We start from the raw sequence: 15928 nt of genomic DNA on the forward strand, positions 1-15928 counted from the left end.
GCCCCCTGCTCCCTGCTCCGCCCGCCCCGTTGTCCCTCCAGGCCGGGTACGCAGCCTCTCTGGGCCTCCAGACTCCGTTCGGCGTCTGGAAAAGGAGCATGATGATGACAGGGTCTACCTCGCGGGTTGTTGCGAGGGCTAAGTGAATTAAAATACGTGGAAAGTACTTAAAGAACGGTGCGGAGCGCAGAGCAGATGCTATCCCCGTGTTTATTATTATTTTATTGCCATTACGGTTATTATTCTCCCGCCCGCTCAGTGGAAACCTTTCCGGCTCCGGAGAGACGATCCGCCGCCGTGTACCGGATCGTGCGGATCCTTGTACGTTTCCTGGGACCCCGTGATTAACACGTGTGTGTTTCAAGCCGGCACCGGCTTCAGGAAGCAGGGCCTCGCCGTGGTGGCTGGGCCTCCCGCTCCGATGGCCTCTCCCTGGGGGCTGCGGGACACCAGGGACACGCGCCCGGGGGAGAGTCAGCAGGGCCCCTGCCTGCCGGTAGAGTGCGAGCGCAGGGGGCAGGTGAGCGAGCGAGGCCGTGCGCGCGCCCGCGTGCCTGTCGGCCCCGCCTCCAGCGCCCCCCCCCCCCAGTCCTGACAACGGTGGGCGGGGCCGGGCCGAGCTGCCACCGAGCAGATGCGACGTCCCGGGAGGCTGTTTGCTGTGGCTGTCACCATGTTTCCACGATCCTGTGACAGAAACCCTGCCCCGACGTTAATTTACATTACAGCCAGTGCACCCCCCGACGTGTGTTTTTAAAGGGTATAATTTCTATCAACTTCAATTAGAGCTATTTTTATTTTTGTCACCCTGAAGAATTTCCCCGCGGTTAAGCTGTCGTTTTTCACTATAATACCCCTGGCAAGGGCTGGGGAAAAAAAAAAAAATTAATAGTCTAGTGATCACTTAGCTAATGCACTGTCAGCGCTTGATAAACTGACTGCCCTGGGTGAGACGGCCCAGTTCCTTCCACAGTAATTATGTCATGTTCACCTGCAGCGGGCAGGGCCCCTCTGGTGGACGTGCGGGGCTCCCCACGGAGCCCAGGGCAGGCACCGCCCCCAAATCTGTCTTTGCGGTAATTTAGGTGCACCAGGGTGTGGACGTCTGCCCATCTTTCTGGCTGTGTGGCGTTCGACAGGTTGCTAAACGTCTCTGATCCACTTTGGAGAAGGGAGCATACCATAAAGGTTACCGCTCATGAACCCCCTGACCTCCCTAGCTCGGGGCAAGAAAGGAGGTGAGGCCAGAGGACAGGTGCATGGGGAGCACAGTGCCTGGTAAACGGGGCCACCAGGGCCATCCGTGCACGGACAGAGGGATGTTTGCGAGCCCCGGATGAGGCGTGGCAGTTAAACCAGGCACACACTCCGAACACAGGAGGGGCAGGCATGGGGCTCTGATGGGCCGTGAGCCTGGTGTGGGGACAGAGGGAGCGGCCGCACCTGCAGGAACGGGCCTTCCGTCACCTGAGTCAGGTGCGGTAAAGAGGAAGGACCCGCCCTTGTGCCCAGCGCCGTGGCGAGGCTCCAGGGATCGTGTGGTGTGGCCCCTGTGTGGCTGTGTTCACACAACATGCTGGAAGTGATGGCCGCAGGAGGACACGGTGGGAGAGGGTCACAGAGCGCGCCCGTGGCCCAGCCACCCGTGTCTGCACCGCGACGGTGAATGCAGGGGCCAGCGGTGACGCCACATGGGACAGAGGGCGCGCACACACACGCACACACGCACAGGCCAGGCGGGGGCGGCATCCTGCCTGTGATGTGGGGCCACGATTTTGTAAGATGTCCTCCCGGGGGAATAGCAGGAAAGGGGACGCCAGGTCTCCGTATGACTTCTTGCAATCACACGTGAATCTGTAAGCGTCTCAACAGAAAACGTTAAGATTAAAACAAAAACAAAAGCTGGGTCACATCTCTCTGGGCTCCCTCCAAACGACAGCCACAGCCTTTTACGGGACCCAGGAGGCCCTCTGAAATGTCACCCCTTTGCTTCCCTTGATCTCTGGCCCCACAGGCCCCCTTGCTGTTCCTCAAACACACTGGACACACTCCTGCCTCAGGGCCTTTGCATGGGATGTTCCCTATGCCTGGAACCGTGACCTTAGGCGTCCATGTCGTCCCTTCCATGACTCACATGTCTCCTCTATCCGCCGTGTTGGGGACATCGTGGCAGGGCCTGGGGTTATCTAGTGCTGCCTGGGGGGAGGGTAACAGTCTGGGCAGGTGTGTGGCAATAGGGGTGAAGACACTACGGGAGGAGGGCTGGGGGGGGGCGGCCAACTCCTCCTGGGGAGGGGAGCTGGGGACACAGACCACGGAAGCGGGCACACCCTTGGCTGAGGAGGAGGCAGAGGATATGGGGGGAGACATTTCAAGCAAGAGGGAGGCACGGGGCATTGGCGGGGTGGGAGGAGGCCTCGTGGGCATTGACGGTGGCATCTGCCCCGAACCCTGAAGCAAAATGAGTCCAGCGGTACTCGGGTGGGTGACAGGTGCCTTCAGGACACGTCAAACTAGATAACCAGCCGTGGCCCCACCGTTCCTACTTCTCCCAGCCTTTCCTCTGCCCCCGTCAAGGCCTCAGCTCCCCTCCTCCCACAGACCCCTCTTCCCCCGCCTTTTGGGAATAGCGGCAGACGGTACACCCCGTTCCCCACCGCCCGCGGCCGCGCAGCCTCCTTGCTGCTTCTAGAACAGAGATCCGCAAAGCGCAACCCGCGGGCCACATCCATCAGGCAGCCTGTTTACGTACAACCCATGAACTAAACGTGCATTTTACGTTTTTAAAGTTGCAAAAAAAAAAATCAAAGGAAAAAAGTTTCATGATGCGAAAATTATACGAAATTCAAATTTCCGTGTCCACAAATAAAGTGTTACTGAAACAGCCACACACTCTTATTTTCGCGTGGTCTAAGGCTGCTTTAGCGCTACGATGCCAAAGTTGAGTAGGTTCAACAGAGACTATAATGGTCCTCGAAGCCAAAAATACTATCTGGCTTTTTCAGGAAAGGTTTGTAAACATGCTCCCACCTCAGCGCCGTCACACTTACTGTTCCGTCTACCTGCCACACCCTTCCCCCACATACCTGTCTCCACGGCTAGCTTCCTTGTTTCCTTCAGGTCTCTGCATAAATGGCCCCTGTCACTGGGGCCGGCCTATGGAGAACTCTAACTTTACTCACCCACCCCCCTCCCTAGCCTCTTCCGTTGGCCTTCCTGGCACTTTCTACAAACTGACACATGAATATGTCTGTCACTCCAACCTCCCCAACAGGAAATTTAACTGTTTTGTTTGCTGCTGTATCCCAGGCACAGTGCAGGCATTAGGTGCTTAATATATGTTTATTAGATGGATGGATGGATGGACAGATAGCCAGACAGATGGATGCAGGCAGTAGGTGCTTTTTATATGTTTGTTAGACAGATGGATGGATGGATGGATGGCCAGACGGATGGATGGATGGATGGATGGATGGATGGATGGATGGATGGACAGATAGCCAGATGGATGGATGGATGGATGGATGGATGGATGGATGGATGGATGGATGGACAGATAGCCAGATGGATAGATGGATGGATGGATGGATGGATGGATGGATGGATGGATGGATGGATGGACAGATGGATGGATGAACAGATGGCCAGCCGGATGGATGGATGGATGGATGGATGGATGGATGGATGGATGAACAGATGGCCAGATGGATGGATGGATGGATGGATGGATGGATGGATGGATGGATGGATGGACAGATAGCCAGATGGATAGATGGATGGATGGATGGATGGATGGATGGATGGATGGATGGATGGACAGATAGCCAGATGGATGGATGGATGGATGGATGGATGGATGGATGGATGGATGGACAGATGGCCAGCCAGATGGATGGGTGGATGGATGGATGGATGGATGGATGGATGGATGGACAGATGGATGGATGAACAGATGGCCAGCCGGATGGATGGATGGATGGATGGATGGATGGATGGATGGATGGATGGCCGGCTGGACAGATAGCCAAACAGATGGATGGATGGATGGATGGATGGATGGATGGATGGATGGATGGACAGATGGCCAGCCAGATGGATGGGTGGATGGATGGATGGATGGATGGATGGATGGATGGATGGATGGACAGATGGATGGATGAACAGATGGCCAGCCGGATGGATGGATGGATGGATGGATGGATGGATGGATGGATGGACAGATGGATGGATGAACAGATGGCCAGCCGGATGGATGGATGGATGGATGGATGGATGGATGGATGGATGGCCGGCTGGACAGATAGCCAAACAGATGGATGGATGGATGGATGGATGGATGGATGGATGGATGGATGGATGGACAGACAGATAGCCAGATAGATGGATGGATGGATGGATGGATGGATGGATGGATGGATGAACAGATGGCCAGCCAGATGGATGGATGGATGGATGGATGGATGGATGGATGGATGGACAGATAGCCAGACAGATGGATGCAGGCATTAGGTGCTTTATATATGTTTGTTAGATGGATGGATGGATGGATGGCCAGATGGATGGATGGATGGATGGATGGATGGATGGATGGATGGCCAGATGGATGGATGGATGGCCAGATGGATGGATGGATGGAGGATGGACAGATAGGTGGGTGGGTGCATGGTTTGTTGGATAGGTGGATGGGGTAGATGAAAAGCTAGGCTGGGCCTAATCACATGTCTCTTGGATGCCATGTGGAGAGTCAGAACTTGGGTAAATGGTTTTACATCAGCAGGATGAGTGATGTTTTGGAAGATCACTCAGACCAAGCCATGGCTGGGGATGGAGTGGGCCGGGCTGTATGCCCAGAGACTGATGGGAGGCTGTCTCCCTGGGAAGTGGGCCTCGGCAAGGGTAGGATAAGGGGACCCCGGGAGAACCGGGCTGTCAGGCCGTGACTGTCAGAGATCAGTCCAGCTCCCCGTGCCGGCCTCCAGCAGGTGGCCCTCCAGGTTGATGCCAAGGACTCAGGGGCTCCATGTCCCCGGGGGCTCTTGCCTGGGCTGGACTGGGTCACCGACAGCACTCTGTTGCCTGCAAGCCATTAGGGAGCGCTCTTGCCTCTGGAAACAGGGGACTCCTCCATGCAGCTTTCTGCCCTGTCCCAGGCCATGAGAGGGAATCGCTGCCTCAGAGGCCTTCCTTGAGGGAGGGAGCCAGGGACATGCCTTCTAGAATGTTCCCTCTGGCCACGAGAGCAGCAGAAGCTGGGCCTGCCTGCCTCTGGCCAGTTCCCACTGGCCCGCCTGCGGTCCAGATATCCTACCAGCCTCCCTGTGACCCCAGCCTTCCTGGCCACACCTGCCCCACCCAGATGTGTCTCCCGAGGCTCCTGGTGCATTAGCGGCAGACTCTGGCTTTCCAGTAAGGCTCTCCGAGACATCTCACGCCACCTGCCCATCCCACAAAATGTGGCCAGTGCAAGTTACCCTCTCTGGGCCTTGGTTTCTTCATCTGTATAACGGAGCCTAACAGTTGCTCCCACCCCCACCCCCACCCCCACCCCCCACCCCCCACCCCGACCCGGGCAGTCTAAGGTTTAATGGGCCGACACCTGCCAAGATTAGCAAGAGGCCTGGCCCTTGTAGGTGCTGTGGGTGCACAGCTGCCGCCAGAGCTGATTGGCAGGCGAGCCTCGCACTTTACGGTCGTGCCGCACGAGCTTTCCACCCCGGCCCTTCGGAGACACCGTTTTCCCAGCTTGGCAAGAAACCCCCGCTTTATCTGAACCGGGAGGTTCTTCGGCCCCAGCAGCCCCAGGCCTTGATCCGGAGACTTTCTCTTTGCAGCAGGTGGAGTTGGGGTCCCTCGTCTCCCGGGCTTCCTGTGCGTCAGGCCGTGCTAGGCTGAGTCCTTGTGACCGCTCAGGCTGTGGGTGTGGGTCTCCGCACCCCCCTTTTACGGGTGAGGAAGCTGAGCAGGCTGGGCGACCTCCGTCTGCCTCCCGTCCTCTGAGCCTCAGTTTCCCCCTCTGTACCGTAGGTTAGTCATACTCCCCCACCTGAAGGCGCAGCTCCCGGGAGTGGTTCTGTGCACGCTTCGCAGATCGTCCAGGTGGGGAGTCGTGACCCTCTGTCCCCTTACGTGCTTGTGGCCAGCTGTCACCTGGCTAGACTCGAAGCCGGGGACAGAGCCTGGCTTTCGTTTTTCTGAGTCCTGGATCACGTGTCCGCTTGGACTTCTCTTGTCCTCCAGGCTGGACGAGCCTGGTGCCTCGCCCCCTCCTTCCAGCCCCTGAGAGGTGGGAGCACCTGGGAGGGCTCAGGTGGGGAGGAGAGTCAGATCGAGACCCCCGGCCGAGCCGGCGACCCTCCCCACCCCACCCCCCACCGCCCCGGTGCTGCAGCCGAGCGCCCCTAATTGCTGTCACAGATGCGGCAGCCACCAGCCTCTCCAGCACGAGCTGCTGTGTCGCGTGAGCTTAATTAGTCCCTGATTACTCATTTACTGGGTGCTGTGTGTATTCCACATCTAATAACTTTCCAATTACGCCCGGTCTGCGCTGCACATTTAATAACCCTTTAGTTGTCTGCTTATCGGGGCCTCTGCATTCAGCAGCCCAGTCTCCCCCTGACCCAGAGCCTTATCGTTCCCTTTACTGCAGTGTTTGGAGTCCTCTGCTTGCCGTTACGGGGCTATTACAGGGAATTAAGGGGCGTCAAATTCCGTGTTTGGGCCTCTGATGCACCAGCTCGCGGTGCAGAATAGGGAATCCCACCAGACAGAGCACAGTGTCTTTGTGGGTGGGAAGGGGGAAGGGCGCCCCCACGGCAGGGCTGGGCCGTGTCCCCTCACTTCCCTCCCGGGCAGGCCTGTGACCCCCGTGTCCCCCAACAGGCAAGAGGTCTCCGGCCGGCTCAGCAGGCGCCCCTTAGGCCCACCCAGCCTCCCAGCCAAGGCTCACCTCCGGCCATCCCTGTTTGGGAGGGAGGTGACTTTCCTCCCGAGCTCGGCTTCCTGCCTTCGCCTGATTTTTCCTTGGGGCGAAGGGAAGGCCGTGTTCTTTTGCGCCATCGGGACCCTGGCGTCTCCTCCTCTCCTGCAGCCCCACACCCTGTCTCCTTCTCCCAGCCTCGCTCCCGTGACAGATTGGTCACAGCCCATCAGCAAACCCACTGCCGTTTTCCCGCGGCACAAACTTGCGTGCTGGAGACCGAGGTCCGGCCTCGCTGTGTGTCTGCTGTGGCCGTGACTATGGGAACCAGGCCCTGCTAGTATTCAGTGGGAGGCAACTGTGTGCCAGGCGCTGGTGGGTCTAGGTGCTGGACAGAGGCCACAGCGCTGGCCTGATTCTCAGCTGTCGTTGTGACCAGCTGGGGGGACCTGGGGCAGCTGTCTTGACCTCTCTGTGCCTCAGTTGCCTCCTCTACAAGGTGGGAGTTAAGGTAGGGCTGTTGGAAGGATTCAATGGGCTATGGATGTCAGGCGCTTGGTGGGCCCCTGGTGTATAGCAGCTGCTCAGTAAATCTAGGGTAGGCATCACTCGCCCATTTTCCAGAAGTGTCACCTGAGCTCAGGGCAGTCATGATTGCCTGTCACCCTCCGGTGTCCTGCCCAGCCTCTGGGCTGCTGTGGGCCCTCAAGCTGGAACTTCCCCGGTTTTCAAACATACATGCCGTGCAGGCTGCAACACGGATGAGCCCGGGACGCATTGCTGAGCGAAGGGGCCACACGCCGGAGGGCGGCAGATGAATGGCAAACGTCAGAACAGGCAAATCTGCCGAGACAGAAAGGCGACCGTGGCCGCCAGGGCTGGGGAGGGACGACAGGGGACTGTCAGCGGGTCGGGCCGCCGTTTGGGGTGACAAGAATGTTCTGAGATGGATTCTGGCGGTGGTTGTGCGACTCTGAGTGTGTTAGAAGCCACTGAATTGTATGCTTTAAGTGGGTGAATCGTGTAGTTACGTGAATAGCTCAGTAAGACGGTTTTTAAATTTTTTTAATGTTTATTTATATTTGAGAGAGAGTGTGTGAGCAGGGGAGAGGCAGAGAGAGGAGGAGACAGAATCTGAAGCAGGCTCCAGGCTCCGAGCTGTCAGCACAGAGCCCAACGCGGGGCTTGAACCCACAGACTGTGAGATCATGACCTGAGCCAAAGTAGGACGTTCAACCGACTAAGCCACCCGGGCGCCCCACAATAAGATTATTTTTTAAAACAATCCCCCCCCACCCCCGACTGCTCTGAGATACTGCTGATTTCCAGGGCCCCCAGGCAGGGACCAGGGTATGCCCCAGGCCCCGTCCTAATAGTCCTTTAAATGGAGACAGGCCCTGGGGTTGGAACTCTTGGCTGTGTAGAGAGGGCACTGTGAACGTGTGGGTTCAGATGCTTTTGTTTAGTCGAGAATTGTCATCCGTTCGGCTTTGAAACCTGAGGAAAGGGGACTTCGCCTCCGCTCGATGGTCTGGCTGGAACCTTGGCCTCCACCTAACGTGAGCCAACACGGGATAATCCGTATTCGCAGGACCACACGCACCCGGCAGCCTTGTCCGTCCGTTAATACTGACTGGGCCCCGCCAGGAGTCACGGGCAGCTGCTGCTGAGCACAGAGAAAGGGGGTGAAATGCTTTTACCTCCTGGAGGAGCTAGCCCAGAGGGGGGACTGGCCTCCGGGCCCCTCGTGCTTCTGGCACACCGTGGTGCCAAGGAACATTTCTGTCTGGGCCAGGCACCGTTCGAGAGCTTGACGTGTTGTATCAGTTAGCTATCCACAGCTGCCGCGTAACAAGTTTTAGCAGCTTTTAGCAACACATTTGTCGTAACACGACGCGGCCGGGTCCTGCGCTCGGGGGCCTCACGGGCTGCCAGTGGAGGCGACGGCCGGCCGCGTGCTCATCCGGAGACTCAACGGGCTCACTCAGGCTGTGGGCAGAATTCATTTTCCTGGGGGACCCTGGGCTGCTACGAGCTCCCACGTGCAAGTGTTTGCGTGAACGTGGGTGTGGGGTTCTCTTGGACACCTACCCGGGAGAGGAGCCGCTGGGTCACGTGCTAACGCTCCGTGTGACCTCGGAAGGAGCTGCTGGCCGGGTCTCCAGAGCAGCGGCCCCATTTTACAATCTTACCAGCAGCATCTGAGGGTTCACACGGTGTTGTAACACGTCTTGGACTAGTTGCCAACGCTTAATAATCATGAGATCGCGGCTCTTAAAAGTGGATTCACAGCCTCCTCTCGAAGAATCGGACCTCGCAAGATGGAGCTCTGTCCCCTCCATGTGATGCCGTGGCCCCGAGCCCGTTGCCATCCCCCTCCATTCTCAGCTACCCAGTACCTTGTTCACACGTCACTCTCCTGGTCCCTCAGGGATGAGTTCGAATGTCTCATCCCTCCCCTCCCCCCCCCTTTCAAAGCCTGCTCCCTTTGAAGGCTGTGTTCAAACTCCACCTGCTCCAGGAAGCCTGCCTGGATTTCCCCAGCCCCCGGGAGGGCTCCTAGGTCCCGCAGTGCTTGTCGTCCGCACCCCTCTTGCCCAGTCAGAGCCTCTTTTGCCGTCTGTCCGTCTCTGCTTAAAAGCCATGTCCCCCAGTTGGTGTGTGACAGCTGAATCTTCTCCCAACTGCTTGGGTTCACATCCTGATGCCTCCAGTTACAGGTAGGAGCCCAGGTCACTTTGTCTCTTCATGCCTCTGTGTCCTGGTTTGTGACAGGGCTCTTGGGAGGATTAAGCGTGACACATAGGTGCTCAGTAAGTGGGGTCCCCCTGCCCACAGCTCCCCATTCTGGGAGCCACCCCTACCCTCCAGGGGCAGCCCCGGGCTGCCTTCCCCCAGCAGGACCCTGGTCCCCAGGCTCCAGGAGGAGAAGCAGGAGGGGGACCTCTCCCCTCTCTCCCTTCCACCAGCCCGTGGGCAGGGGTCAGAGCCAGGGCCCCCCACCGCCCTCCCCCACTGCCCGCCAGCCCACCCCGGGGGGCTTTCAAGAACGCGGCCCGGTTTGGCCAGGTGCCACCCCGTGGAGGGTCCCCAGGCTGGCTGGACAAGCCATCCCTGTGACTAACGGTGGCCCCAGCGGCCTGCGCCTGGCAGAGTTCCCCCAGATGATGAGGACAGGACTGTAAGAGCAGCTAAAACCCGACAAGACGGGGTACGTGTGCGGCTCCGGGGTCCCTGCCATGCCGATGGGCCCCCGGCCCCTGAGCGAGCGAGCCAGTGAAGGAAGTGTGCCGGGCTGGGGTGCCGCCTCCTCCTGGCTCCGGCCTAAGCCGCCAGCACGCCCGTGGGATTTGCGGGGGCTGTGGTCTGGGCCGTGTCACCATATGGATCCCATAAATTAAAGCATGCCCGGAAACAGACGGTAAACGTATCGCCTCTTGCAGGGAGGGCTGGCGGGGCCCCGGCTCGCCCGGGGGATTCTGGGCCATCCTTCTCTCTTAGGGCACTTTGGTTTCGTGGCATTAATCCCTAACAACTGGATCAACATGGAGCTGTTTTCCGACAGCCATACCGGCCCTGGGGCTCAGGGGCGGGAAGTGGGGGGTCGCCAGTGGCAGGGACCGGCCCCCAGGCACTCGGGGCAGGGCCTGGCTCCCCCAGGTTGGAGCTGTTGAAGTCCCGTGGGTTGGGTCGACCCCGCCTCCGAGTCTGGCGGCTCCGAGGCCTCAGGCTCCTTCGCGCCCCTCTCTGAGCCTCGGTTTCCCCAGATGTGGGAGAGGGTGAGGCAACCCGCATAGTCAGGGTCAGAGAGACAGAAAGCGGGATGGTGGGTGTCGGAGGGTCTGGAGACTTAGAGCACACCAGGTACGAAGTGTCTGTTTGGGCAAGAAAGTTCTGGAAATGGGTTGAGGTGACTGTTGGCCCATGGTGAGCAGTACACTTAAAAACGGTCGAGATGGTAAATTTTATGTGAGATGCATTTTACCACAGGGAAGAAAAAGGACACCTGGGTGGCTCAGTGGTTAAGCGTCCGACTTCGGCTCAGGTCACCATCTCGCGGTCCGTGAGTTCGAGCCCCGCGTCGGGCTCTGTGCTGACGGCTCGGAGCCTGGAGCCTGTTTCAGATTCTGTGTCTCCCTCTCTCTCTGCCCCTCCCCTGCTCATGCTCTGTCTCTCTCTGTCTCAAAAATAAATTAAAAAAAATTTTTGAGACCGAAGACACAAGAGTGGGGGATGGGCTGACCACCCTGCAGAGCCGACTGAAGGTTAGCTAAGTTAATTGTTACGGTTATAATTAACTAGCACGTAGTTATTGCCGACTCCTGGCAGGAGCTGAGGGGGCTCAGGGAGCAACGGGGCCAGCGGGTGCGACTCCAGTACCCAGCGGCCAGCCCGGTGGCCTCGGGCAGGGTTCACCGGGCAATCTTGCCGCTGGTTTTGCTGGGGACCGACCGGCCCTGTGCCGCCCTGAGCCAGCCCAGCTGAGTCCTTGATGGCCAAGCCGGGCCATCGCGGGGGCGGGGGCAAGAGTGGCGTCCGGGGGCCCACCCACTGGGCACCTCTGGGCAAGTGTGCCCAAGACTCACCATGTCCCCTCCTGTCCTTCCAGGTCACCTCTGCATCTCTGGAGGCGTCGACAGCCGTCCACCCCCCAGCCAGGGAGCCTGAGCCCCGGCCAGGCGCCCCAGCAGAGAGCACGCCCAGAGGCCCCAGGACAGCCCAGGAGCCGGGGCCCGCCCGCTGTCAGCAGAGCGGCTTGGACGGGGCCGGAGCAGACCCCGCAGGCGCAGGTAGACGCGGGCTCTTTTCCGTCCCCGGGTGCCGGCGCGGCTCATGCCGTCCCCGGCAGGGAGGGCGGCTCCCAACGCGGAGCTCGGGCACAGACCTCCGCCCCGCGCGGTCTCCACATGGCTCCGGTCTCCCTTACCTCGCGTTGGGGTTTTCTCGTTCACGCTCCTCGCCTGGTGGTTTGATCAGAACCCCTTGCTTCCTGACTCTCTCATCCTGGATATTCACAGACGGCCCCTGTTTGTTGTTTTTATTATCCGTGATGCCACGGTACTCACCCGTTCGTCTTTAAACGACCCCGAATGGGGCGCCGGCACCCACCGCCCACCCGCCAAGACACGCCCTCCGCCTGGACGGGCCCCGCCCCCCGGGACCACCCGCGGGCGCGTCTCTAACCGCACACCGGTGTTTGCCCAAACCATGATGATCTCCGTTTCCTGGCGGTTTGGGCCGCCTCTCGGCCGGCTGCCCTCCCCAGACTCCGCGGGTCGCTCTGTGTGGTCGCCGCGCTGTGCTGCTCCGGCGTCCCGCGCGCGACCCCGTGTGCGCCCTCTCTCCGCCAGTGGTGCAGGGACGGCTTCTGGGCTTTTCCGTCGTGGACGCGCAGGCGCCGGGGCCTGGCACACATCTGTCTCCCGAGTTAGCCTCAGCTGGGCCAGGGGGAACCAGGGCGCGTGGCTGGGGGAGGACGCTGCCCACCGATCCCGTCGTGGCCATCTCGCTCCCGCCGCACCAGCCGCGGAGACCCCGCCTGCTCGCCCATCTCGGCCCTTTCCCTGACGACTGTCACCCTCCTTGGGTGATGGGCCTGTGAGTGTAGAGTCTGGAGGGCTGCGCTGCGGGGCCTGCGGGACCCGGGCCGGGGGCAGTGAGTGGATCCCAGGCAGGCCGTTTGGCCGGATGTGGGTGTGTGTGGGCGCCTGCGTTCTTACCTGGGGAGGGTCCTAAGAGCAGGTCCTGAGGCCGTATTTCTGTCCACAAGACCCCTCCGAGGGGGTGTCCCTGTATGTGTCCCGCCTGTCACTGCCCAGAGAGGACTGAATCCTGAGACCCGTGCCAGCCCCCAGTGTGAGCCCACGCTGAAGGCGCTTGTTAGCGGGCCAGGGCGGGAGGCGACGGGCTGGTGGATGTGCGGAGTGGGTGGTGGGGACATCCGCCCCCAGGACAACCCCAGTGCCCACCCCTTTCTCTCCGTGATGTGCTCTGGGCAAGGGGCACAGCCGGAAGACCAGGGGCTCACGGCCACGCAGCCCTCTGAGGGATTCCCAGACCCTGGCAGAGGGGCAGGTGGGCGGTGGGCGGGGCACGCAGGTGGTGGGCGGGGTGCTACGGGGAGCCACGCCCCCTGGCGCCCGGGCATTCAGAGCCCTGGACCAGTGTCTTCTGCTCCGTGCTTGTTCTTCCTCATCTGAGAAATGGAACGAAGGCTAGTTGGGGGGGGTGGGAGGGGTGGCTGGCTTACAAGGGCAGGCGTGGGTATCCACTGGGACGGAAGAGCGTTCAGTGCAGGTCCGGCCCCGAGTGCTGGCACGCGTGGGCTGGTGTCCGCGCCCCGGTCACCTGCCGCGCCTCTTCCAGGCAGCGTGGAGCATCCTGGAGGCTGCTTCCCGGCCCTGCCCCCTCCACCCCAATCCCGCCTCGGTGCTGGGTAATATCCGGCAAAACTTGACCCTTGGGGACTCTCCCCTCCCCCCGCGGGCGCACACAGGGCCAGACCCGGGCCTTGGGCTGCCTGGGGCAGGGCAGGGGCCCAAGGCCCCCGTCTGCCAGCTGCTCCTGTCAGGCTGCCGCCCTGCCCGGAAGGGGGTGGGCAGCTTCACAGCCAGAGACCTGCCAGGAGCGCAGTCCTGGAGCAGGCCCCTCCCCGGGAGGCCGCGGAGGCTGCTCAGAAACGTGACAGTGACTAATGGTTTATTACGCACCTGCCACCTCTCATCGGGCGCGCAGGCACAGCCCCCGGGTCCAGCTGTGCACTGCCAGCTGGAGGGCGGGCAGGCACCGGGGGTGAGCGCGTGCAGACACCTGGATACGGGAGCAGGGACTCACAGGAGCGGACCCAGACCCAGCAACTACCGCGCACACAAGGGGCCGCACGCAGGCACGTACATATAGATGCGTGTGCACAAGAGCCCGCACGCAGGCACGTACGTATAGATCCGTGCGCACAAGGTCCCGCACGCAGGCACGTACGTACAGATCCGTGCGCACCCACGGGCCCCGGGCCTCTCTTACATAAGCATGTAAACACGCGTCGCAGACACACACGTACAGACTACACATCCCTATGCACACACGCACACCCACACACACACCACTACCTCTCTCCAGAGCTCTGAACCCCTGTCCCCCCACCTGTCCCTGCCCCCTCATGGTGGCTTCCCCCCAGTGCTCCCTGGGGCAGGGGCCTTTCCCAGAACGTCTGGGCGGCTACGGGCAGGTCAAAGGCGTGCATCTATTGCCTTGAGGGGTCCGTTTCTGACCCTCGGCTCCCTGCAAACAGCCCGTAGGCAAGGACAGCAGTGTGCGCCAGGAGAGGAGGCTGTCACCGCAGGAACCCTGGTGCCAGGTGACTGGGCTGAGTGCCCCCAGGGACACGGGGGGCCACCCTGCTTTGTTCTCTCCCAGAGGCGGATGCTGCATGCTTCCGAGTGACCCCCAGGATGTGGTCACTTGCTGACCGTCGGGAGTTTAGCTGTGGGGCTGCAAGGGAAGCGGGGACCTCAGGCCAGGATTCCTCAGGCAGGCAAGGAGTCTCCAGCCGGTGGGAGAAGGGCACAGCCGAAACCCGGCCATGAGGCAGCCTTCCTCGTAGGGTGACGAGCCCCCAGGCTCAGCTCTGCCCGAGATTGTTCAGCCTGTAGCCCGGGCTGTGCCGTCTGCGTGTGGTATAAACTCCAGCGAGAGGCTGCTCCCAGTTTAGCACGAACGGATGGGAACAGGCGTTCCGGAACAATTATCATTGTGCCGCCGCGGCCTCCTTGGGAGAGAAGCGGCACGATCTGCTGACGAGCGAGGGTGTGGCTTGGTGTCCGAGACCCAGGTCCAGGTTTCCGAGTCAGCGCTGCGCTTCCCAGCCGTGGAGGCTGTGCCAGGTTCAGAGCCTTCCCAAAGCGTAGCCGCCCCAGCTGCGAGTAGTTCGTGGTAAAAATGAAGTCTTCCCGTAGCAGGATGTCGGTGGGATGGATATCAAGGAGCCGGCCAGGTTTGCCATGCAAGGCCGTGCGGGTTGCACACTGCACAACTCCAGGGTGTGCCATTCTCCTTGCGTCTCTGTGAATGTGCTCTCTGTGTGGTCATCCTGTGCAGCCCCATTATACAGCTAAGTGGTGGTCCCATATTTGTGCCGCGTGGACCCTCGATGTCCTTTCCGAGCTGTGGAACAGCTTCTAAAGTAGCTCCTAGTATCTTTATTAACAGAGACAATGGAAGTCACAGATCCCTCTCCTGGAGTTGCCACGGGGGCGCAGGAGACCAGGCCCCGATCGACTCTCCAGCGACAGCCGTGTTCCCAGGGCTCCTCTCTTCCTCACTTGCCACGTCGGGGGGCCGGGCCCCGTTGCGGGTGGTCTCTGGGTTCCTTCTGTCCCCAGAGCTGTGGCTGTCCTCCCACCCAGAAAGCCTCCACTCGCATTACTCCGGGCTTTGGGGACCCCGGTTCGTGGGGCAGGGGCGAGCAGGAACGGGGCTGCGGGGTGGGAGGGTCAGCGAGCGTATCTCACACCCCGCTGGCCCCCGGGTCGGCCCAGCAGGTGCCCGGCCTCTCCCTGTTCCCATGACCCACCATGGCGGCGTATCTTGGAAGAGGTCTGTCTGACCTCGTTCCTGCTGCTGCCGTTCGGGGACGGCCACCGACTTACGTCTCCAGACAGCACACACGTACCACCTTGCAGCCTGGAGGCCAGGAGTCCAACGTGGGTCTCCCTGGCCTGAAAGCAAGGAGTGGGCAGGGCTGCGTTCCCTCTGGCGGCTCCAGGGGAGGATCCTCTTCCTGGCCCTTTCCGGCTTCTGGAAGCTATGCGGATTCCCCAGCTCACGGCCCCTCCTCCACCTGCACAGCGGGCCACGCCGTGTCTCTGCTTCTCCAGGCACATCGCTGCCTCCTTCTTCCACCTGTGAGGGCCTCGTGTAACCACAGGATAATCCAGGGTGCTCTCTGTCCCCGGGTCTCCCTTACTTCCCCTTTGCCACGTGAGCGACCCTTGGGCAGATTCACGGGTTCCAGGA

The 15928-nt window shown here is 60.6% G+C and overlaps 1 protein-coding gene across 7 annotated transcripts in view; it reads left to right on the forward strand.

Moving 5' to 3' along the window:
- Positions 1-15928, forward strand: part of GSE1 (Gse1 coiled-coil protein) — a 387729-nt gene that overhangs the window by 129983 nt on the left and 241818 nt on the right. For all 7 annotated transcript variants that reach the window (XM_053906718.1, XM_053906723.1, XM_053906720.1 and 4 more), the window contains exon 2: positions 11526-11706. In XM_053906718.1, the coding sequence (XP_053762693.1) occupies positions 11526-11706 (181 nt within the window). The remainder of the gene's footprint in view (positions 1-11525; positions 11707-15928) is intronic.

This window comes from Panthera pardus, unplaced genomic scaffold, assembly GCF_024362965.1.
Source record: "Panthera pardus isolate Hobbes unplaced genomic scaffold, ASM2436296v1 HiC_scaffold_19, whole genome shotgun sequence".
Classification (NCBI taxonomy): domain Eukaryota; kingdom Metazoa; phylum Chordata; class Mammalia; order Carnivora; family Felidae; genus Panthera; species Panthera pardus.